Here is a 24,290-nt window from a genome sequence, read left to right as displayed (position 1 = left end):
CACAAAAATGAACAGTTACCACAACACGACTAAATATAAAAATTGTTTGCTAATCTCCACTTCTTTCCCATTTCACCCCACAAGCTCCAAACTACGTGGTTTAAACCAGGGCCCGGGGCAAAAACTTCTTTGTGGGCCCCCCTCTGCTTCACTACTTCAGTAATGAAGAACCGAATTTATGAAGGTATTTAAATTTTTCACCTCATTATAGATATATAACAAGAAAATTGACTAGAACCTAAAATACCTATAAATGTCCCCCTCCCTCAAATGGTCAGACGAAATATTGTTCTGTCCATTTTATTGATTTTTTGACATTTCTATGCCCAGCATGCCGAATGCAATTTTCCGATTGTTAACTTTGTCATATAGCTGCAAAAAATTCATATCCTTGCTGACATTAGGGCGGAATTCAGCTAAATTTTTGCAATTACAATGGCTCAATGAAGCCAATCAGAAGCATGTATTTTTGTAAACAACTCACATTTTGCGATATGTAAAAAAAAACTTTTGATTGGCTGAATTTGTCCATCATAATTGCAAAAATTTAGCTAAATTCGGTACTAGAAAGCCGTGGATTTACGAAATATAGTTTTTTTGTTGTTCATACAATAGATTAATGAAAAAGCTAACATAAAATTTTACACTGTACTAATATTTTTTTTAAAAAAAAGTTAATTAAGAAGGAAACCTAAAATAAACATTCTATTCGATGTGGGAGTTCGGGGCAACTGCCTCGTATGCCCCTGTCTTACTCAGGCTCTGGTTTAAACTTCTTGGATTATTTATAAAACAAAAAAGCTGCAACCATCCCAGAGCGTTTGGGTTTAATTAACATAATTGCCAACAAGGATAGGGAAAAATCCAGTAGATTTTACGAAAGATAAATTTCATTATAATTGTTGTAAAATACACTAAATATTTTACACATAGGGAATTTTAGGGATTTTTATAGCCATCAAAATAGAGAAACTGCAATATTTTCCAGTTAGGATTTCACATCAAATGAACTTGAAATATTATGTATTATGTTTATTCATAATTTTGATCAGTAACAGGCATTTAATTCATCAAAGATAGTTAACTAAATCTTATGAATGAGGCTCGCTTCATTAATGACATTATTTAAATAATCATGCAAGCACTAATCTCAGGGCTCCCAACATATTTTAGACAAGAAAAAAGGGAAAAGAGGACCATTTGTAGGAAAAAGAGGACCTAGGAGGACCAATTAAGACTTTAAAAAAAAAAAACTTAGCACCATTTACAATTGTAACAGTTGCTATTGTGACACCCCTGAATACAGTTTGACTCGATATCTTTACCAAAAAATTAAAAAACATCAGTCATAGAAATTTAAAAACAGAATCCTACTAAAAAGATATAAATTTCACAAGTTTCCTTTACCTTAATTTACTATAAAAACAGCTAGATTTTTTTTCCAACCTCTTTTATTTAATCTCCAAAGCAAGACTGGAAATTTACAAACATGATAAAAAATAACAAATAATCACTGAAGTAAACTAACTTTATATTTAAACATTCTCAATACTTATTTTAATTGTACAGAATAGAGAAATCAATTAAAACAGAAAAAAACATTAATAATACATCTGAAGCTACACATACGCTATTACACATATGCTAAACTATTCTTTTGTTTTTGGCTTCTTGTTAAAAAAAGTTGTGATTAAAGAATCTTTTTTTTTCTCAAGTTCTTTTTCTAGGGTATCAACAATCTTACGTTTATTACTTCCCTCTTCTTTAGATTTCATTGCACCTTCAATCATGCTTTGTGCAATTTAGCCTCTGTAAAATCCCCTTTATCGAGAGCTTTCTTCAATCGTTTAATGGCTTCTTCAAGAAGTTTATCAGTAACTTTGATCTGAAGATTTTCCTCTTTTTTCGCAGCTTTCAGCTCGGTTGATAAACTTTTAATGTCTTGTTTGTTCCTATTTAATTTCAAAAGACTTTCTTCTGCTGCTTTTTTCAAGTCATCAGCCTCTTTAATTTTTCTTGCTTCTTCCTCTTTTTTTTTTCTTTCCTGTTCAATATAGTTATTGTAGCTTTTATAAGCTACACTAGCTAAATTGAGGAGCTTTTTTGTCACAGGAACTACTTCTGGTTTATTTTTATATACTTTAAGAGCATCGCTAACAGTCAATCTTGCATTTAACATCCGAATTGACATGGAGGCTCTATCCTCAGTCATTATTCTAGCTGATCTAGAAAATCCTCGCTCCACATCTGCACTACCGTGGATAAGAGTTAATGCTGGTTTAATTACTTTGCTAAGATTAGTGTACTTTAATTGATCTTTCAGCAAAGTGTTCCAATAATGGTCTATCCGACCATCACATTGTTTAATGTCTTTTAATTGCAATAACTTCCACTCATCAATGAGATGATCGGTATTTACTTCTATGGGTAATAAACTAGCAATTTTCACAATATCGTTCAAACTTTGAGGATTCTTGATCTTCTCAGGTTGCATACAACCTAAAGCTTCTAAAACTCCATTTCCAGTGACAATTCTCTTCTTTAAAATGTAATCTCCAGCAGCAACATAGTGCTTTCTAGCACGTAAAGTAAAATTGTCTCTTTCATTTTGTGAAAGTGATGACAGGCAGTTTAAAAGTGATTCGTTGAAAAAAATATCCTTTCCTTTCAACAAATTTTCTGCTTTGAAAGCATCCGGGCTCGGTTCTTGCTTGAATTCTGTTACAGCTTCTGTTTTGCAAACGCGTCCCATTATAGTTAATATTAACTCCTTGATTTCATCAAATAACACATGTATTAATGGCTCTTCTTTCTGAAATAAACCTGTGAATTTAGTGAATAATGAAGAGCTTGTGCAGATAAAATTCAACTCAGCTCTCATACTTTTCTTTTGCAAGAAAGATACAATTTTTTTGTAGCTGATTGTGGCCATTAGTCTTGATTGTTTTGATGGAATATAAGTTAAAAAATACTCCACAATCGCATCCCATTGCTGCAGAACTCTGTTTGCAGCAGGTTCGAGAGTGAGCCACCTTGAAGTCACGTGCTTAAGAAAATGCAAGTGTGGCACTTTCTTCTTAATTTGGATGTTTGAAAAGTCTTCCCAGCGGGATGGCCAGTCTTGGAAATAGTTAAAAAGGCCAATAATTAAATCTGATGCATCGCATCCTAGTTCCCCCAACCCCTTTTGAAATGCATTATGCATGATATGAATATTACAGAAGCCTACATCAAACAGCCCTTCATTTCGAACCAATTTCATTTCTTCATTCATCAGTCTAAATACCTTTTTATTGACATTTGGCCCATCACTTCCTAACATTAATATCTTACAAAGAGGCAGGTTTGCATTATCTAAACATTCCAAAATGTTCTTCTTTATGTCTTCTGCTGTGGCATGACCCATGCAAACACTCTCCAGATGTTTTGTGCACACTTCTCCTGTGGATTCTGACCAAAATCTTATTAAAATTTGCAGTTCTTTCTGTCCCGCATTGTTGGTTGTCTCATCATACTGAATTGAAAACAAAGCTCCCTGTACTTCTGTTAAAAGCATTTCTTTAAAATACGGAGCAAGCGCATCTGTTATTAAGTAGCTTGCTTTGGTTGGATTCAAAGAAAATTGCTCCGGAATAGCTCCAGGAAACATTCCTTTGAATAAATGAGCAATGTCTTTAGTCGTTTCTACCGACATGTTGCATGCAACTACTTTCATGCACCAGATCAGTTCAGCGCGTAAAGCAGCTTCTTTAGAAGAATATAATTGTAAAGATGGCATCTTATTTGAATTGTCTTCGTCAGAAGTCCCGCAAAATGAAAGATGTAACTGCGAGGAGTCCTTCTTCAGTTTAAAATTGTTCTTGTGTTTAACAGTCTCATAATGTTTTTTGATGGCATTGAATCCTTTCTCAATCGAGATTAAACTGTCACATACTAAGCATAATAAACTGTTTTTCTCTTCTTTTCCCCAATCTTTAATCTTATGTCCATTTTCATCAGTTTTCTCCAACCATCGACTGTCAAATTTACATTTTCCCATTTTTGTTAAACCTTAAAAATAAAAAAAAATATTAGTATCTAAACCATAATAGCATTGAAATTTAATATACTTGCAAAAATACAAAAGATGAAGTTGAAAAGTAATGAGCAAACTACCTTATATCCTCAAAATTTGAAGTATTTTAACAGAACCTTAATTTATGGCCTTAGAAAACAAATAACTATTAGCGTTACCAAAAGTATGCTATTACTATTAAAAATATGGCTACCTTTAGAAATATTTGAGTAGGATAAATTTTGGGAAGGCCAAATAGTTAATACCTTCCATTATTCTTGTCCAAGGGATAATTATGTAAATAAATTTAAATAGTTCTAATCTAAGAACATAAACTAACAATGATAGAAAATATTAATGAACATTGTTTTAAATAATAATTAAAATATGTTTCAGTTAAAGAACAAAATTGATAAAAGATATGCTGGCAACTTAAAAGAGCTAATTTCACCTTAGGCTGCCATCACTCATAAAGGCACGCAATGTAATATACCTAGAGTAGTAGACATAACTTTTTTAAAATAGCTTAAATGTATATAAAGCTATGAAAGAATGACTTAAAAATGAGGGACTTTTGCATATGACATATAAATTTAGTTTTACACTGATTAAATATATTTTACTTGTAAATAAATATCTTCCAAGTGAACCTATAAAGGTGAAACAGCATATATATTTTTACTTTAACTTTAAATGAGTAGCCATGACAACACACTGATATTAGCTTCATCTGCTTTTCACTCTACTATTGTCCAGTCAAATAGTAACAAATCCTCATAATCTTTAACATCATCCTAAACACTCAATCTTAAACATGTTTTATAATTATTTTATTACATTAAAAATGCATGTTTTTTTAAACTTTCAAAATGCCATCAATTTTTATAAATACAGAGATCTTTCGAAAACTTACTAATTTTCTTTTAAATCTCCAATTAGGAAAAAGCTTATTTCTTACACGATAAATGCAAGACTATTTTTAAACCTTGGTTTCAAATAATATTTTGATTTAATTTTATCATTGTTAATTTGATTTAATCAAGTCATTATGGAAAAATCTTCAGAGGAAGGCATTGGCCCACATTGGGCTGTCTAGCCAACTATGATTATGATAATTTGAAATATCAAGCACTACTTAATAATTTTGGAATAAAAATTCTTATTTATTAAAATACTTTTTAATAATAACTTATACTTTTATTACATTTATTATTATTCTACAATAAAATACATTTATAAAATTAATAGTGGTTCTTTAGTTTTATATCTTCTGTATGAATTAAACAACATTTTTAAACCTTTGTTTCAAATAATATTTTGATTTAATCAAGTCATTATGGAGAAATCTTCAGAGGAAGGCATTGGCCCACATTGGGCTGTCTAGCCAACTATGATTATGATAATTTGAAATATCAAGCACTACTTAATAATTTTGGAATAAAAATTCTTATTTATTAAAATACTTTTTAATAATAACTTATACTTTTATTACATTTATTATTATTCTACAATAAAATACATTAATAAAATTAATCGTGGTTCTTTAGTTTTATATCTTCTGTATGAATTAAACAACATTTTTAAACCTTTGTTTCAAATAATATTTTGATTTAATTTTATCATTGTTAATTTGATTTAATCAAGTCATTATGGAGAAATCTTCAGAGGAAGGCATTGGCCCACATTGGGCTGTCTGGCCAACTATAATGATGATAATTTGAAATATCAAGTACTACTTAATAATTTTGGAATACAAATTCTTATTTATTAAAATACTTTTTAATAATAACTTATACTTTTATTACATTAATTATTATTCTATAATAAAATACATTAATAAAATTAATAGTGGTTCTTTAGTTTTATATCTTCTGCATGAATTAAACAACAATTTTTAAACTTTTGATTCAAATAATATTTTGATTTAATTTTATCATTGTTAATTTGATTTAATCAAGTCATTATGGAGAAATCTTCAGAGGAAGGCATTGGCCCACATTGGGCTGTCTGGCCAACTATGATGATGATAATTTGGAATATCAAGTACTACTTAATAATTTTGGAATAAAAATTCTTATTTATTAAAATACTTTTTAATAATAACTTATATTTTTATTACATTAATTATTATTTTACAATAAAATACATTAATAAAATTAATAGTGGTTCTTTAGTTTTATATCTTCTGTATGAATTTAACAACATTTTTAAACTTTTTTTTCAAATAATGTTTTGATTTAATTTTATCATTGTTAATTTGATTTAATCAAGTCATTATGGAGAAATCTTCAGAGAAAGGCATTGGCCCACATTGGGCTGTCTGGCCAACTATGATGATGATAATTTGAAATATCAAGTACAACTTAATAATTTTGGAATAAATGAAAATTCTTATTTATTAAAATACTTTTTAATAACAACTTATACTTTTATTATATATTAATGATTATTATATAATTAAGTACATTAATAAAATTAAGAGTGATTCTTTAGTTTTATATATTCTGTATGAATTAAACAAAAAATTTTATTTGCATTTTTCTGCTTTCTCCATTTTCTTAAAGATTCATAACAATTATTTACAAATTATATTAAAATTAAGTACCTGATAAAAACCTAAAATAATTACAACACATTTTGCAACAATTAGTTAACTATAAATAAAAACCCTAGTCAAACACTGACGGTAAAATAAACAAAAAAAAATTAATTATAATAAATATCAGTATTGATAATTAGAGGGGGGGGGGCAAGAATTTTGATATGTGTAAGTAGTAATTAGAACAAATTTTTTGAGAGAAGATTCAACTAAATACTTTCTTTAAGTGAAGAATTTTGATAAATTATTATTTCAAGTATAAAATTATAAATTATGATTAAAGTGATTATCTAATCAAAAATTCTTTTGAAATTACATATGAAACAGTTAATTATATTACTTGAACAATGACACTTATCTTAAATTAACATGCTAGGCAATAAAAACAAAAGTTCTACTAAAGAAAAATAAGTAAATAAAAAAAATATAAATAAAAATGTCAACTAAATTCTAAATAAAATGAAAAAAAAAAAATTTATGATTTTTATTATGGAAAATCGTTAATGGAGGTGCATATCCTTCTGAACATCAGTTAGTTTAATGAAAAAAAGAATAAAAATCAAGGAAAAAAATAAAAAGCGACAATTGGCAATTTGCCAAACATGCTATTGTAGAAATTCAGAAGAGAATAAGAAAGAAAAAAAAATAAAGGGGGGGGGGGAGCAATAAATCGGGAATCGGAACATGTGCACACAATTATCCCTGCAATATTAGTTACCTGATCATACACTGCTACCATAAAGCACGGGAAAGTGAAAAAGATCGCGATATAAAAAATGGATAAAATTGACAAAGTTTAAAATAATAAAACTAGAATTTATTATATTTTAAATTATAAATTTGATTTCATTTCTTAAAAAGAAAATTTAAAAAAAAAAAAAAAACAAGATCTATTTTCAAAATTATGTCGTTTTTGTTGAATTCACATTTTTTTTTTTTACCTTCTTTTAAACATTAAAATTCTAACAGCTTGCATATATACATTTTCTATCCCACTATAGAATTATTTAAAAATTAATGAAACAAAAAGGAAAAAAGTGAAAAATAACTTACTTTATTTTAGAATGCCTTCTCTGATACACCATTAACAAAATATTCTTGATTTGCTGACTTAGTAGAATTCAAGCAACAGCAGCTGAAAGTAAAAGAATCTCCATGTGGCTGTATTTGCAATGTCCCATGAGCCAGTTGCAATATATCACATTTGACACTCCCCTACTTCTTATCTAGTCAGCTTCTTTCAATTTTCTCAGAAGTCAGGTGTCAACCACAGCAGAGAGCTTAACTAATTGGATAAACCTACCTCTTTTTTTTGTTTGACCTTTGTTAAGATTTATGGCTTGTTCCAAGAGAAAGTTTGGAGGGCTGACATTTGATATGATTGGTCCTACATGCCAGCCACCTGTTTTCCAGCCCCCTTTTGTGGGGTGACCTAAGGTTGTCAGCTAAAATCGCAATTTTAAAGTAATTGAGACGCTTTTTTAAAAAAAAATCTTTTGAATGATTTCAAAATAGTACTAAACGGACCAAATCGTTAAAAAGCGGACTAAAACGGACTTAGCTCTGAAAAACGGACTTTAGCGGGAAAATTAAATGTTAGGAACTTCTAGTGGTGCGAACTAGACTAGGTGAATAGGTGACTTTCTAGTGGTAGCGAACCAAAGTAGAAATTTTTAAAGCAAATGGATCTCTCATAAAACTTTTAGCAGAACTTAAGAATCTAGCCATATGGCCTGCACTTTTATAAGTAATAGTGGACAAGTTACGCTAAAATTAATTTTTTTTAAATATTAAGACATTAATTTTGCTACCATCTGAAAAGAAGATTTCTGAAACTACGGAAATTCCGTAGCAGTTGGAGGGTATGCTAGGCCATGGCCTAGAGCCCCCTTAAAATTGATTTTTTGAAAATTAATTTTAAAAAAATTAAGAAAAACAACGATTTTTCAAAATGTTATGATTATTTATTAGTTCTAATTTAATAAAATAAAGTAAAATTTAATTTGTTATTATTCATTTTAATTTAAAATATGCTTTCTTAAATGAAAAGATATATAAATACTTTTATATTTGAATAAATAAAAAATATACGAGAAATTTTTTTTATTTAAGGTCCCCAAAAAATTTAATGGTCTAGGGCCCCGCATACACTTAATCCAGCCCTGCATCGAAGATCTGCTAGGAACCGTGTCTTGACGATCAGTCTACTGAGCAGATTAGGCGAATGACTAGGGGAGTTCTTACTTACACAAACTATAGATCGCTCATAATTGCATTGTTTATTTATATTTATGTTATGTTTAGCATTATGCAAAATTGCATGTTTAGGAGAGTTTTGATTTCTCATCATTATCAAAACTATAACAAAAATTAGAAAATGATTAGAAAAGAGCAAAATCATGAAAGTAGAAATGATAGGGAAAAAAGGAGTGGTCACCTGAGTAGCTTAAATCAAAAGAATGAATATTTGAGCAAGCAGGCGATCTCTCAGATGGAATGAGGTAGACATACGTATGCAGCTGGATAAGTAGCCTATGCTGAAGCATCCATATCACCATTTGAACCTGTTGAGCCTATTTTTAGGGAGGGAAATTAACTTAGCACAATATTTTGAACATGAAATTGCAGGAGCCCATTTAAGTACTATGCAAGCATCAAATGGAGGGAAGGGGTGTTTACTTAGGAAATAATTATAAAATTATATCCAAATTTAAAAAAAAAAATTATGCACCAAATTTTAAATACAAGTTAATGGGAAAAAAAATTGGAAAAAAAATTTAGTCTAGAAATTTCAGAAGTCAAGAGTTTTAACCAGGAGATGAAAGAATATTCTATTGGAGATTTTGTAACATGAATTGACATAAATTTTATTGCAGGCAAAGTTCATTTTTATTTAATCCTTAAGCTTAGTTGCTATAGAAAAAGTCAAAGTAAATAGTATTGTTACTCCCTTGCATAATCATGGAGGGAGGGGGGTAGTAGTTTGCTTAATTTTGCTGACAAATTGGAGTCCAAAATTGCAAAAATCAGGCTTACGTAATATTTGAATGGCCCTTAGCTGCTAACAGGAAAGAAAAAATATTCGTAGATTTTTATAAAATTAGATTTTCTTTCAAACCATCACACATAAAATATTCCTTATATAAGACATTTTATGGAATAAAATAAAAATGAATTTCGATTTTCTATACCTACTAATTTGAATAAGCTAATAATATAGTATTGATTAATTAATTCACATAAATTTACTTTACACTGCTCATCAAAAGCAACACAAAAATAATTTGAAAATAAAATTATTTACAAATTGCTTAATTTCTTGATCAAAAAGAAAAGCACTCCATCTTGTTCAATCTTAAAAATTGAACCGGTTGTAAAATTTTAAGCGGTTTTAATTAATTAATTCATTTATTTTTGTCTCACACAGAGTAATATTTTGAAATATTTAATCAATTTTCTTTATTGGATAATCATAAAACTCTTACTCTATAAAAATGTATCAATAGACAATTTTTTAAACTCATAATTTACATATTTGCATTAAGTAAATAATTCTGCCCAATAAACTCACACTTGAGAATATAGATTGAAAATATTAATTACACAATGAATAATGCATCTTACGATTGGCTATAAAATAAAACATTTAACATCATAAATTAAAACAGTGAGCACCATAAAACATGATTAAAAAAGTTGTTCATTCCTATATGAATAAGACAAGAGTGACACAGCCAGCAAATAAACAAAGATTGATAGTTGAGAAATAATTGGTTACTTAAATCACTCCTGCACCTGTAAGCAAACTTTTGTAACTGAATTTTTTTTATTCTCAAGTATCAAATTTTATCCAGGGTTTTAAGTTTAATGGAATAATATTTGTGATGCGACATTACAGGAGCAGAAAAAATATATAAACCATATACTAGTTCCAGAATGTATTACAAATTATTGGTCTTAAGAAGAAACCAGCGAACAATCAGAAACAAATGAGAAAAAAAACTTCCTTGAGAGTTGTAAGTATTACATTTTTGTAACATCCTTTACTTCAGAATTTTTTTTCCCATTGTGTTTATAAGCTCCTGTGGGCTGCAGGTTGTTCACCCCTATTCGACTGTATTATTACTTTAGAATTGAAGTCATTGCTCAACACATGTGAAGTAAAGATTGATTAGTTAATGCCTTTTACCAAATGTAAATTTATTTTATATAAATAAGATATACATCTTACCTGCTGATAGGGAGAATTGATTGGGTTGTGTAGTCCACTCAGTGAGATGGGCAGGGAGAATTTACTTAGGATCTTGAGAAGGGAACAGTTAGGAAACCTCTCGTTGAACTTTGGCACCAAAGGGGAGTGTCTAAAATAAACAAGCAATAATAAACTCTCTTTTCATCTCAACCCTAAATATATCTAAACTGTGCTAATAAATATGGGTCGAATAATTAGTTAATTATTTCACTCAAAGGCTATTCATTTCACTGAAGCAAGGGAATACCTTTTACACCTTTGTTTACCCATACTTTGTAAACCTTTGAATGTTTTATTATAAACAGATAAATGGTTATTGCTATAAAAAAATTTATAGCAATAAATTAATGTGACGAGGTGTAAGTTTTATGTATTTTCTCCCAAAGCTCCTAGTTTTAGTTTAAAAAATTTCCAACAGTTAACACTGTAATTTCCTTTGATTTTTTACTAATTTTTTTTTACCCTCCAATTACAGCATGAGATAGTGACTGAGAGTGAGCTTTTTGGGAGAAAAAAAAACATAAAACTATGGGATTTTCAGTTGTTCCACTTGTAGTAGCATCTGTTGAAAATTTTACATAAATTCTTAATTACAGTTAAAAATTTACCAAATCCTTCAACTAAAAATAAACATCTTTTAAGAACTTTTTAAACACTCAAAAAATGTTTTTAAACAGTATATACATTAACAAAGTGCAAAACAATTTTCAAAGACTTTACATGATCATGATAAAATAACTAGTTTCTGATAAGGTGTTCTTTTCTTGATTATATTAGCCATTATATAAAGATCAAAAGATTTTTCGGTTCGATATCAGAGAGTGGAAAATGAAACCTGACAATAATCTCACCGGTCCCAGCTCAGTCAATGCACATGCAAACTCTGAAGTATTTCATCAAACATGTAAAATGATTCGCACTTTCATATACTATGAATTGAATTGTGGTTGGATGAATTATGAAAACATTGAATAGAACAATTTGAAAAGGAAACTTTTGCATAATATGTGGCAAAAATCGCCATGGTAAAGAAAAAAAAAATCTCACTTTCGTAATGGGAAAATTAAGCACTTTTTAAAAACACCCAATAGAAAAAGTACCTTCAACGGCTTTTAAAAAACGAAAATCGAAAATAAGCACCTTTAAAAATGCTTTGCAATATGCAAAAATTATCATACTTATTAGAATGCTAAGTAAACAGTAGCATAGCAAGAGGGAGACAATTCAGGCTGTCCTCCTCACTGGGCATATCCTACGGGTGGCAAAATTACTAATGTCAACAATTTCTATAATTTTTTCTACTATTTTTTGTTAAAATTAAGTACAGTATAAGTAACAATTTTTTTTGAAAAAAATTAGCTTTATCAGAGAAAGGTTTTCTTTTAGACTAATTAAGATTACACGATATATTTCATTTCATAAGTTTTTAATTCCAAATATCTCAGTGTGGATAAAGGAAAAATATGTACATAATACATATTTTTTTAAACAAAATTATATTTCTTGAAAAATATTAAAATTTAACAAAAGCAAATGCTAAGTACTAAAGTTATTAAAAAACACCTTTTTTAAGAAATGAAAGAAATAAAGAAAAAGAAGAATTAGGGCAAAATCCAAATACACTCAAATATTTTGTGTTTTACCTCACGAATATACTAAGAACACAAAGATTGAAAAAGTCAAAATGTTTGATAGCTTTTACATTGATGGACCAACATAATCTTGATGGTAACCATCAATAATTCCATTAGGAACCACTATATTTTTTATGGTAAATAACATAAGTAAGCATGACCCCAATGTAAGAATTCAGACTGATTGATAACGGTCCAACATAAGAATAGCAACTTGTTTCGATGGTTTGTTCATGTCGTACCATCAGAAATTTCCATCATAGCTTCTTAGAAATGTTGGTGGAAAGATCATGAAGCACCATCACCCTACTGTAGGAATTCAGACTGATTTATGATGGGTCAAGATTAAAAAGAAACAAATTGTTTTTAAGTTATATTACTGAAAACCAACAAGAATCCCATAAAATAATCATGGAAATGTATAATTGGAACCATCAAGGATCATTATGGATTGTTGGTCCATGAGAATAAAACTTCTCTTGTCTTAACCATCATCGTATTTTCTTGATCTGGATCATTCAGCCATTCGGCTCAGCAATTATTAAACAAGATGTAAAATGTGAGGAATTGCTGTTATTGGTATTAAAAGTTGAGCTTAATGTTAAAAGAATAATATTATTGAAAAAATCATATTTGTAACAGTATTTTGATAAGAAAAATATTAATACAGTTCATAGAAATATAATTTAAAAATTGAATTGAAGTTTGTACAGTAGGGAACCGATTATCCGAAACGATCGGGACCATCGCTATTCTGGATAAATGATTTTTCCGGTTTTCTGAATCGCTACTAAAAGCTGTCTTTTTCAATGTTAAACCCAACTAAAAAAAAATATTATTTCGAAATAATCTTAAAAAGAAGAAAAAATGATTAAGTAATACACTAATGATTATTTCCAAAATGATGGTAAGGTAAACATATTTCAAAATAGAAAGAAAAATCCTAAAGTCTTATGAGGAAAAAAACATTTTTTTAAAAAAATGGCGGGAAAATTTATCGAACTTTCTTCCGGTTTTTTGGTTTTCTGATTTACAGATAACGGGTTCTGTACTGTATTTCAAGGAGAGTTTATATTTTAAGAACTCATGTAACTTCTTCACTTTTTAAAACCAGATTTAGTGAAAGTGAGAAGTAGTATCCAGATTGTCAGCCTCTCAGTTAAAAAGATATTTGAAAAATAAAGGCCATCCTAATATACATATAAATGCACTAATATATATTATATGAAATAAAGGGCAGATTATAGGAGCTCCACTCCAAGCGGCAAAACCTTACACCACTGCCTAGAAATTAAAAAGTTTGATGTTTGCACCCTTTTAAGATGTTTAAGTGTTACAATTACATTCTAATTTTCTAAACTGGTTAAGTCAGTAGTCTATTGGAGAAAAGTTCATTACGTGGACGCCATACTGCAAAAGAAAATGTTGCAAATTCTCTTTTTCCTTCATTACTAATTTAAAATTGAAAAGAAAGAAAAAGTAAGTTCAGACAAACCTAGAATAAGCCATAAGGTTTCTATTGCTGAAAAAACTACTTCAAAATATTAAAATGCAAACAAATTATTAGAAGAGAACTTCTCCATCACGCAATCCTAAATTATCCTCTCATAGTTTATTTTCATTTGTATATTTTAAAATTTTCTTTTCAGTATTTGAAACATCCTGGCTTACTCTAGGTTTGACTGAACTCACTTTTTCTACACTTTAAAATTTAAATTAGTAACGAAGAAGAAAGGGAATTTGGGAGGAAAATTTTCTACCATGGTATGGCGTCCTCTTAATAGATGAGTTTTAAAATATAAACAAGTAACCAACAGCGAAGCAATAAATTACAAGAACTGCAAGCGATATTAGTCAAAAATATCTAAATCACAGCAGGCAACAAGAAAAATAAAGGAAATCAAGAAGATTTTATAAAATAGTGCACATTGTATGCAAACTCGATATAAATTAGTCTGCACAAAACTAACTTTAAAAGCCAAGAATTTGAGTTAAAATATAAATAAACATTACACCACACTTTAGTACACTACCACTTTTTGCACAATTTAATTTATACTATTGATAGCTATATTTTTTATATTTGATAAACGTAAAATAGACTAAAGTAACAAATTAAAGTAACAAAGAGACCTACAAAAGTGTAGAAGGTAAAAAAGGATTTCTTAAAAAAAAGGAGAAGAATCATGATTTTTTTTAAAAAAGAAGGGAAAAAAATCCGATTTATTTGGCCCAATTTAGAATTTGCAAAAAATTTTTTACATATAGCAATTGAAGCATCTGATAAAATGTATTAATAATATCTAATGTTATTTAAAAACAATATAATAACAAAAATAGGCAATATTTTTTAAATAATTGGTATAATTATTGTGCTTATTTATCAGAAACTAATCACTGTAAAATCATAGTTTTTTTCCTTTTGTTGTTGTTCAAGCTGAAATATATACATATATATATATTTAATGGCAGGCACCTGAGTCTATTTCTCATTGGCCTCAGAAATGCCAGAATTGTTACTTTCTAATCGTTACCCAGTGGGCACCTGTGGCTAACTATGGCAGTGGAGTAACGTCGCCCAAGTCATACAACCACAAACCGGTTTATAGGGCAGGTTACATTCACACAGAAGAAAGGACATGGAACACAGATGGAGAGAAAGTTACATCAATTCCTATTGTGGGATTCAAACCTACAATCACTGGCTCCGTAGTCCAGTACAGTAAAGACTAGACCAGTGATCAGCTATCTTAACATTCTTATTGAATATTAAGGACAGGAAAGCAATTTGTCAATAATATATCCAATGGAGAGTAAATTAGTTTAGATCAGAAAACATTAGGGAAAAAAAAATTATCAATTATTCTAAGTTATTCCGGGTAAAACAAATCTTTTTTCATTATTGATACTTACTAACTATACTGAATAAATTTTAAAATTATTTGTATTTAAATAAACTTAAAATTTAATGAGTATAATTGCAATAAGTTTGTTACCAGCAAATTATTTTCCCATAAATACTGGAAAATTAAAATGTGAAAGTTTAAAGCTACTCTTATTCACTTTTGGAATTTTATTTTTTTCTAATGTATTTTGGAATATAACCTCATTTTCTTTTCTATCTTTTCTTAATTTTTTTTTTTTTGATAAAATTTTTAACAGCAGTGAAATTAGACATTTCTTTACATAATAAAAAAAATTGCACACTTAAACCAAGTTTAATAATGATATTGTATAAAAAATATTAAGACATATATTGATAATTTAAAAAAAAAATCATATTTGACTTAAATAAGTAATTTTTTTTAGAAAAATCAAGTGGTTTAAATCATGCCAATCTTACTATAAAGATTATTTTTTGAAAAAGTAAATTCGAGTAATATTGATTCAGAAATTAAACTCTTGGTTTAATCGGATAAATAAGTTTTATTTCATGCGATTAGAAAGCTTTTTGAGCAGATTAACTGTCTGTTACAGATGTAACACAATTTGCTATTTACTTTAATAAAATTAAGATTCATAAAATTTTTTAAAATTTTAAAATTTTTTAAAATTACTAAAAATAAGGTAAGGTATGGCACAAAGATTTATTTATGGTAGAAAGGTTTATTTTCAAAGACTTATTTATGGCACAAAGATTTATTATCACAAAATTTTTTGGAACTACTCTATTATTTTAAAATTGAATTTTATGCTTTTAGAGTCTACAAATACGATATTCATTAATGGTGTAATTGCTCTGACCTAATCGGGATTGATTTCTTCACAATTAGGGAAAACACCACATCATTTAAAGACAGAAACTTACATTTCAGTGGGTGCATGGCGTGAGGTAACATAGAAATTACTCTCACAGATAGGGTTTATTATTGTGGCTTATTTTCAGATTTTTTATCACAAATTTTTTTGGAACTGCTCAAATATTTTTAACTGAATTTTAAGCTTTTAAAGTCTACAAATGTGATATTCATAAATGGTGTAATTGCTCTGACCTAATAGGGATTGATTTCTTAACAATTAGGGAAAACACCACATCATTTAAAGACATACAATTAGACAGAAACTTACATTTCAGCGGGTGCATGACGTGGGGTAACATAGAAATTACTCTCACAGATAGGGCTTATTATTGTGACTTATTTTCAAAGATTTATTATCACAAATTTTTTTAGAACTGCTCAAATATTTTTAACTGAATTTTATGCTTTTAAAGCCTACAAATATGATATTCATAAATGGTGTAATTGCTCTGACCTAATAGGGATTGATTTCTTAACAATTAGGGAAAACACCACATCATTTAAAGACATACAATTAGACAGAAACTTACATTTCAGTGCATGACATGGGGTAACATAGAAATTACTTTCACAGATAGGGTTTATTATTGTGACTTATTTTCAAAGATTTATTATCACAAATTTTTTTGGAACTGCTCAAATATTTTTAACTGAATTTTATGCTTTTAAAGTCTACAAATATGATATTCATAAATGGTGTAATTGTTCTGGCCTAATAGGAATTGATTTCTTAACAAGTAAGAAAAAAACAACATCATTTAAAGATAGACAGAAACTTACATTTCGGTGGGTGCATGAGGAGAGATAACATAGAAATTACTCTCACAGATAGGGTATATTATTGTAGCCTTGCCCCAATACAGCAGGTGACTCACTAATTGAAAAACCTGTGAGAGAAGAAAGATTAAGACACAATATTTCAATTTCATTTCAAATTTTGATATTTTTTTACATTTTCAAACAGCATTTCAAAATTTCATGAGTCGTTTATAATAAAAAAAAAATAGACTTCCCAGGCAACGGATTTCTTGGAATTAAACACTCATAGTTACACTTTCGCAATTAAATGATCTTCACAATGGACTTTTAAGATGTGACCTAGCTTATTAATTAATAAGTTGTGTAGGCAGATCTACAATTTTGTGTAGATTGCCTAACAGGAAGAGATATTTTTAGTTAGAGCTAGTACCTAAAACACCTTCTGATTAACAAAATACTTTTAGTTATTTCAAATTCCACAAGTATTTTTACATAACCTGGAAGCAGAGTGTTCATGATTTAAACCGTGATTTTTTCTTTTATTTATTAGATTCTTTTTGATGTTTTAAGTTGTTCCAGAGGATACATAACATATTTTGAAGTCATTAAATATTTATTGGATTATTTCAGAAAAAATAATTTATGTTTAGATTTACATAATTAACTTCTGCATTAAGAAAGAACTGATTTACACATGTTATATTTTTTATTCAATTTAATGAAGGATAATATGATTAGAACAGAAGTGATAGGATATAAATAGTTACACAAGATCGAAAAATAACTTGCTTATTTCATAGCATTACTTTTAGCATAACTTTTTAGCTGCAAAATAAGTCATTTTTATATACACTAAAAAAAATTTTAAAAAATTAAAAAATAACTCTGAAACAAGAGTATTCTGAGAGTGAATGTAACTTTATAGTAAATGCAAATCTATTATCTACATGTTTTTTCACTTACCCAGCATTGCTTTAAGAATAGTTAGCTTACAATTTATTTTATTATTATTTTTATTTTTCCAGTCAATATTTGTTATAATGCTATACTTACATAAATTTTTTTAAATAGTTCTAAATACTTTTCTTAAGAAAACCTGACAAAATATCTTAAATTTTTTTTTTTTTTTTTTACCTTAGATTAAAAAAAATGATTGCGAAAATTCAAGTGATTTATATGATTTAGGTGTAGTTTTCTCTAATAAAAATACAACTAAACACTTATCAGAACCATAATATATTTAAACTAATAAGAGGTTAAATTAGCATGCTTTGAAAGCTAACTAGAAAATAAACCTCCTCTTAAAACAGATCAAAGAAATAAGGGAAACATAAAAACTTCTTAAATTAAACACTTTATTTGATACATATTTTTTTTTTTTTTTAAAAGAAATTTGATTTTTTTTTTGCAATTCTCTACTATTCTAAAGGACAGAAAAAGATTAAGATGACATTAAAATTGCCTACATTTTTGCAATTTCTGTTTGGTGATTGAAAGAGTTTTCAAATCTTTTTCAAGATATCTTCACTATTTTCAACTTTCTGTCAAATTTTTAATATACATGACTTGCATTTATATATAAAAAAGTTCTTCTACAAACAGGGGTGAGCCACGACTTTTGAAGTATAGTTTCTTTCCTTACTCACATTCAGTGGCATATTACTTTTTGGTGCCATTCAAATATGACTTTTAAATAATAATTTATTTTCTTATTGACATTCAGTGGCATATTACTTTTTGGTGCCATTCAAATATGACTTTTAAATAATAATTTATTTTCTTATTGACATTCAATGGCATATTACTTTTTGGGGTCATTCAAATATTATGTGAGAGCTTAAAAGGCTTTGTGGATTACTCATTTTTACTGACGAAGGGGGCAAGGGGTTTGAGCAATACTTAAAAAAGACCCTAACATGCAATTATTTAAAAAAAAAAATTTTAAATGCAAAAAAATGAGCATACAAAAATTTGGAAAAATTTACCATTGCAAAAATTTTAAGCTCGAAATAAAAGTTAAATTAGGAATAAGAATAAATAAAAAAAAAGAATAAATTAAAGAAAGATTTATTCAAGAAGTTTCAAAATTTTATATAACTTAAAAAAAATATAGATCTTCCTTTATAAAAAGTTAAAACTTTTATTTGAATTTATTCTTGAACTTCATAAAATTAGACTATCATAGGTTACACTAAAAACAGGCAGGCGTTGCGACTTTCTAACGTAAGCATGGGTGGGGGGTTTATAATATGCATATTTTTGTTAACAAGAGGGAGTCATAAAAATGATAAAAACATGCTGTTAATTACATACATCAAATAGAATGGAAACATACTGTACATAAAAATTGGAACTTTTTATAAAAATATTCAAAAATATCGTTTTACGTGCGTTAGAATTATGTCAGCATCAGCAGCCAACTGTTGAAAGTTCTTTAGGGGGCTTGTCACACTGATAAGTCTTATGAGAGCAGGAGAGGAATCTTCAGGAAGAGAACTCAGTAATTCTGTTGCTCCCGTCAGTAATAATAAACCATGGTAAGGCCTACAAAACATATTTTCATTTTTTTAAACAAAATGATAGTCTTAAATTTCACACAAGCATTTATAACTGTTAACATAGAAACAACTCAAGTATGATGCAATTTCAATAACATATAGCGAGTCCCTAAATCAATTTATCTGAAATTGTGACCAAGTAAAATAGCATCAAGTAACTGATTTAAGGCACAAATATATTACATAGCTATTAAGAAATGGTTAAGGAAAGTTGTATTCATCTGAAATAAAAACTATAAATTTATAAATCTAAAAATTTATTATGTTTGATCTATTTCTATAGCTTTTAGAAACAGTTTACAAAAAAATCTTAAATAAAAAGATAAATTAAATTTTGGAGGCAGGAAAGTTAATGCATGCATGTGAACATTGGAGAAATAAAATAACAGAGACTTTACTAGTGGTATTTCTTAAGCTACGAGCAAAGTTTTGATACATTATGCATAATCATTTAAGTAAAAAAAAATTTCAAAATTAAAAATAATAAGCACTTACATTTAGCGAAGAAAAAAATATGTATATATATCTTAATCTAAAGAAGATTTTTTTAAACCATTATTTACAATAACTTAAAACTATTCACACTCAACATACTGCAGTACTGGCAATAGCACCATTTGTTGAAGAATTAGAGAAGTATTTTTGCCATCAGCGAATATTTTATCGAAAAAAAAAATTTCTTCCACAAATACAGAGAAATTTGAGAATATACGGGTAAACAGGAGATAGTCATAAAATACAGAAGACTTCATTAAAAAACAGGAGACTTGGCAAGTATGTTAATGTTTCAAATTGACAATATGTATTGAAAAGCTTATTTAGTAAAATAATATGGCCAAAATTTAAATTGTAATACCCACCTCAAGTTCTTCAAACAAGCTTGAATACATGCAGGCTGAAATAAAAAGTCTTCAATATATCATATAAAATAATTAATTTAACACATAATTATTTCAGCACATGATATAGTACTTTTCTTAATCATAACAAAATAAGAATTTTAGTTAAAGGTGAAAAAAACATGGATTCCATCCCATAAATTATTTAAAAGTGATATAATGAACTATTTAAAAATAGAATTAATTTAAATTATTTTAAAAAAATTATTTCGATATAATTAACGAAAAAGGAAGCACGGTTTTTTTAAAAGATATTGACGAGGGAGTCTATGGAAACCAATTTACAAAATTCACAGTGCGAATTATTAATGTTGAATGAATTAAAGCCCTATGTCGTTGGAATTCTAATCACAGATTAGAGTTCTCTTTTGTTGAAATCAGTCAACATTGCTCGATTTCTGGTAATCATTCCACGTTTTGAAAAAAATCTAATAATTTGAATAATGATCTTTCCAGTACCTCATACTTTCGCATTGTTTGTAAATCTATTTAAAATTCATTTTCCACACCTTCCTCACAAGAGTTTCCACCCATGCCTCACACACTTGTTTTTTTACATCCTTTCCTTTATTATCTTGTTCAAGTTCATTCCTCTTCCCCAATTGATTAAACTACAATGCATTTGTTTGTTTTGGTTTCTTTTCTACTGTCCTTTTGTGTTTAGACACTAAAGAAGGTTCTTGTTCACAGAACTGCAACTATAGTATATTCATTTGTGCTTTATTCACATTGTTTTTGTTTAATTCACAGAGCAAAGCCTCTTAAATTCTCTACACTTGGGACTCTTTTGAAATTGTGGCGGTAAATTTAAAAATGAAGAACATTTTTCCCATTGGCTAAAAATCTATTGAATAAAACATATAAAACCCACAAAGCGGACAGTTAATTGTACCCTAAGAAATCTGGAAATTAGATATATAACATAAAAAACACAGCTAAGTTTTTTTACGGGCTTAAGTGCAAAATTGACAATTTTAATTAAATTCATTATCATTTGTATTAAATTCATTCAAAATTTTCAAGCAATTTCTATTAATTTAAATTATTTGATTTTTTTCCTCCTTCAAAAAAAATCTTTTAGGTTTAGACTTTTAGGTTTAGAAACTTGTTTTAAAGGATTTGGAATAAATAAGTATATTAAATGTATTTCGATCTAAACTTATTTCACATGAAGCTTATAGCTGCTGCATATTGCGACAGAATTGTGGCGACACAGCGACGTTGTTGCGTAACGTTACAGAAAGATTTTTCCTTTGGGAAGTTAAAAAATTTCGTTTCTTTGACTGCAGAAATATTTGAAACCTAACATTTTTTCCCCTGCTGAATCATATTCAAAACATGCCCATTTTTCACGATCAGAAGGAAAAGAAATGTTTGCATTTTTTTTTCGATTCTCATTTGAAAATGAAAAAAAAAATTATGACTGTCTTAAGCTAGAATTTCAAATAGATAATAGCAAAAAGAAAAGAAACCTGAAATGACAAAAGTTTAAAAGACAGCTTACTCTAAAAATCATGTTCATACTTTCATTTTTTAACGAATATCGTATTTTATATTTTAATAAAATATGACTGTGAGTGGGAATTTTGTTATGAATTCAGATTTGTAGCAAAAGAATTATTTAATCAATATGGTACATTTGCCCCTATTTCTTTTAAAATTTGGTTGAAATATAATCAATCCAATATTTTTAACATAATACGCACAGAAAATTTTTTAATATATTACACATATGAAAATTTTGAATCACACCTTTCAGCCTTCACTTTATTACTCACAACTCACACCAATCACATTGTAAATATTTGTAGCGTTTTGATATTTTTTCCCCGGTAATTATTCCTACAAATTTTTACATATTTAAATTTTTTTTTTTCAATATCGATTATATTAGGCACATGAAGTTTGAATAACAGATTCAAGGAATCTTAGATACACTCAGTTTGTGTTGATATTAGTGTTAATCCATGTGGTGTTTCAAACATTCTTTCAACAGTTATTGCTATGAATTTTCAATTTTTTTAAAAAAAAATATCCTCAAGCAAAATATATAAAAATATCCTATAGCAAGCTCAATTAAGCTGATAGTATCATAAACCCATGAAGTGTTTCGATGGTAATTTTTAACAGTTATTAATATTGATTTTCACATGGTTTTTAAATATCCCAATATATTTCAGACAGTATAGGAAATTTGAATTGTGCAGTTGAGTATTTACTTTTTAACACAATGATGCTATCAATGTTTTGGCAGTTATTGCTAATGATTTCCACGTAGCTTTAAAAATCTGATATTTTTAATCCCATATCATTTATCACAATAGCAGAATCTTGAAACGAAATAAGCATTTGGTAACCCTTTTTTGAAGAGTCAAATAAGCATGATTTCATCATAAATTTTTTTCGGTAGTTATTCACGTATTTCACGATTTTTAATTATTTGTTTTATTGCAGTGACGATTGCAAAATATGGAAAAGGAAAAAATTGGTGTGTTTTACCTCCAATAAAATGTGCGAATAATGTCCATAATATTAGACTAAAAATATATTACATATTCAATTAAAAATATTATCTACAGTTTTAAATTATTTATTAACTTATTCATTTATTTATTTATTTATTGTAAACACAGCTTCTGTTACTTTCAATTAGTAACATATGTATTTCTTATGTTACTAAGCTACAAGTGCTTAAGAGTATTGTTGCAAAAAGCATGAAAAAATTCTGCACAAGGTGCATATAAAGTACTGATATTTCAATTATAATTATACACACATAAAATTTAACTAATTATCCCTATAAAATTTAATAAATGTCCCAAAATAGCTTTAAAAAGCATTGATTCAAATCAAATAAATCAAAATATTTTATAATTAAAAAAAAAACACACACACAATGCAGTGGAACTTAGTAAATAAAGTAACACTGCAAAACAAAAAATAAAAAAGAATGAGGGGAGATTAAATATTTTAAATGACATCAGAGAATGGAGGACTGTATTCCGATGGAGAAAGCTAGCAACTTAGCACTAATGAATGGTGATCTTACCTCTATCAACAGCCTCTCCTCTTCTAATGTATTGGGTAAACAAAAACTAAGCTCGATCCAGCCATTTATTTTGAGGCGAACCATTCCATTTGTTTTCAGACTTTAATAGGTAAAAAGAATAGAGTTTAGTATGGAGCAAATAAAAAAAGGGCAAAAACAAGAGAAAAAAGTGACAAAATGAGACTCACTCAACAAAAGCCATTTTCAGTTGAACAGCAAGTTCACTTCTTGAAAGGATGAGTTGGAAAGGAGACTCCTCATTATCTGCCAATATTTCATTTTATACATTAAAATAATAAATATAATTATTCAATTACAGCCTGCAGTTTAAAGTTAGAAAAAAATTTTTGTTCTGATAAGGTAACCTAAACAGACATAAGGAGTCATTTAAATATTATGTAAGCAACAAACAGGTGGAGAAGGTTTACGATTGGCTTATTTTTGCTGACATGGGGAAATGAAATCCCCTTATTTTCAAAATTGTTTTAAAATGTAAAAAGAAAGAAACAAAAAGATTAAAATTGAAATACCGCAAATTTGGAATTCGATTCAGGATCAGTTGGAAAAATGTCTTTGAAGAATTTTAAAAGTTAGTTAATTTTGGAGAATTTTAAAAGTTAGTTAAGTTTTGCCCACAGAAGGAAAACACAAGAGGCTGCTTATAAATATTCTACTCAAAACTTTAT

General features: G+C 28.1%; 2 protein-coding genes across 5 annotated transcripts in view; both read right to left on the bottom strand.

Moving 5' to 3' along the window:
- Nprl3 (GATOR complex protein Nprl3) overlaps positions 1–24,290 on the bottom strand; it is a 38,360-nt gene that overhangs the window by 2,015 nt on the left and 12,055 nt on the right. For all 4 annotated transcript variants that reach the window (XM_016064874.5, XM_043051149.3, XM_016064875.5 and 1 more), the window contains exons 7-13: positions 23,793–23,868; positions 23,605–23,704; positions 20,517–20,551; positions 19,486–19,642; positions 17,120–17,226; positions 10,885–11,014; positions 9,091–9,226 (exon numbers count right to left, since the gene is read on the bottom strand). In XM_016064874.5, the coding sequence (XP_015920360.2) occupies positions 9,091–9,226; positions 10,885–11,014; positions 17,120–17,226; positions 19,486–19,642; positions 20,517–20,551; positions 23,605–23,704; positions 23,793–23,868 (741 nt within the window). The remainder of the gene's footprint in view (positions 1–9,090; positions 9,227–10,884; positions 11,015–17,119; positions 17,227–19,485; positions 19,643–20,516; positions 20,552–23,604; positions 23,705–23,792; positions 23,869–24,290) is intronic.
- Positions 1,511–7,796, bottom strand: LOC147808249 (uncharacterized). Its single transcript, XM_087166298.1, has 2 exons — positions 7,707–7,796; positions 1,511–4,050 (listed from the first exon to the last, which is right to left on the bottom strand). The coding sequence occupies exon 2, from the start codon at positions 4,037–4,039 to the stop codon at positions 1,787–1,789; it is 2,253 nt and encodes a 750-aa protein (XP_087022424.1). The 5' UTR covers positions 4,040–4,050; positions 7,707–7,796; the 3' UTR covers positions 1,511–1,786.

This window comes from Parasteatoda tepidariorum, chromosome 6 (genome assembly GCF_982258835.1).
Source record: "Parasteatoda tepidariorum strain Cologne lab strain chromosome 6, Ptep-v5.0, whole genome shotgun sequence".
Taxonomy (NCBI): domain Eukaryota; kingdom Metazoa; phylum Arthropoda; class Arachnida; order Araneae; family Theridiidae; genus Parasteatoda; species Parasteatoda tepidariorum.
Note: the sequence above shows the minus strand (reverse complement) of the source record. Positions and strands in the feature narration are given on the sequence as shown.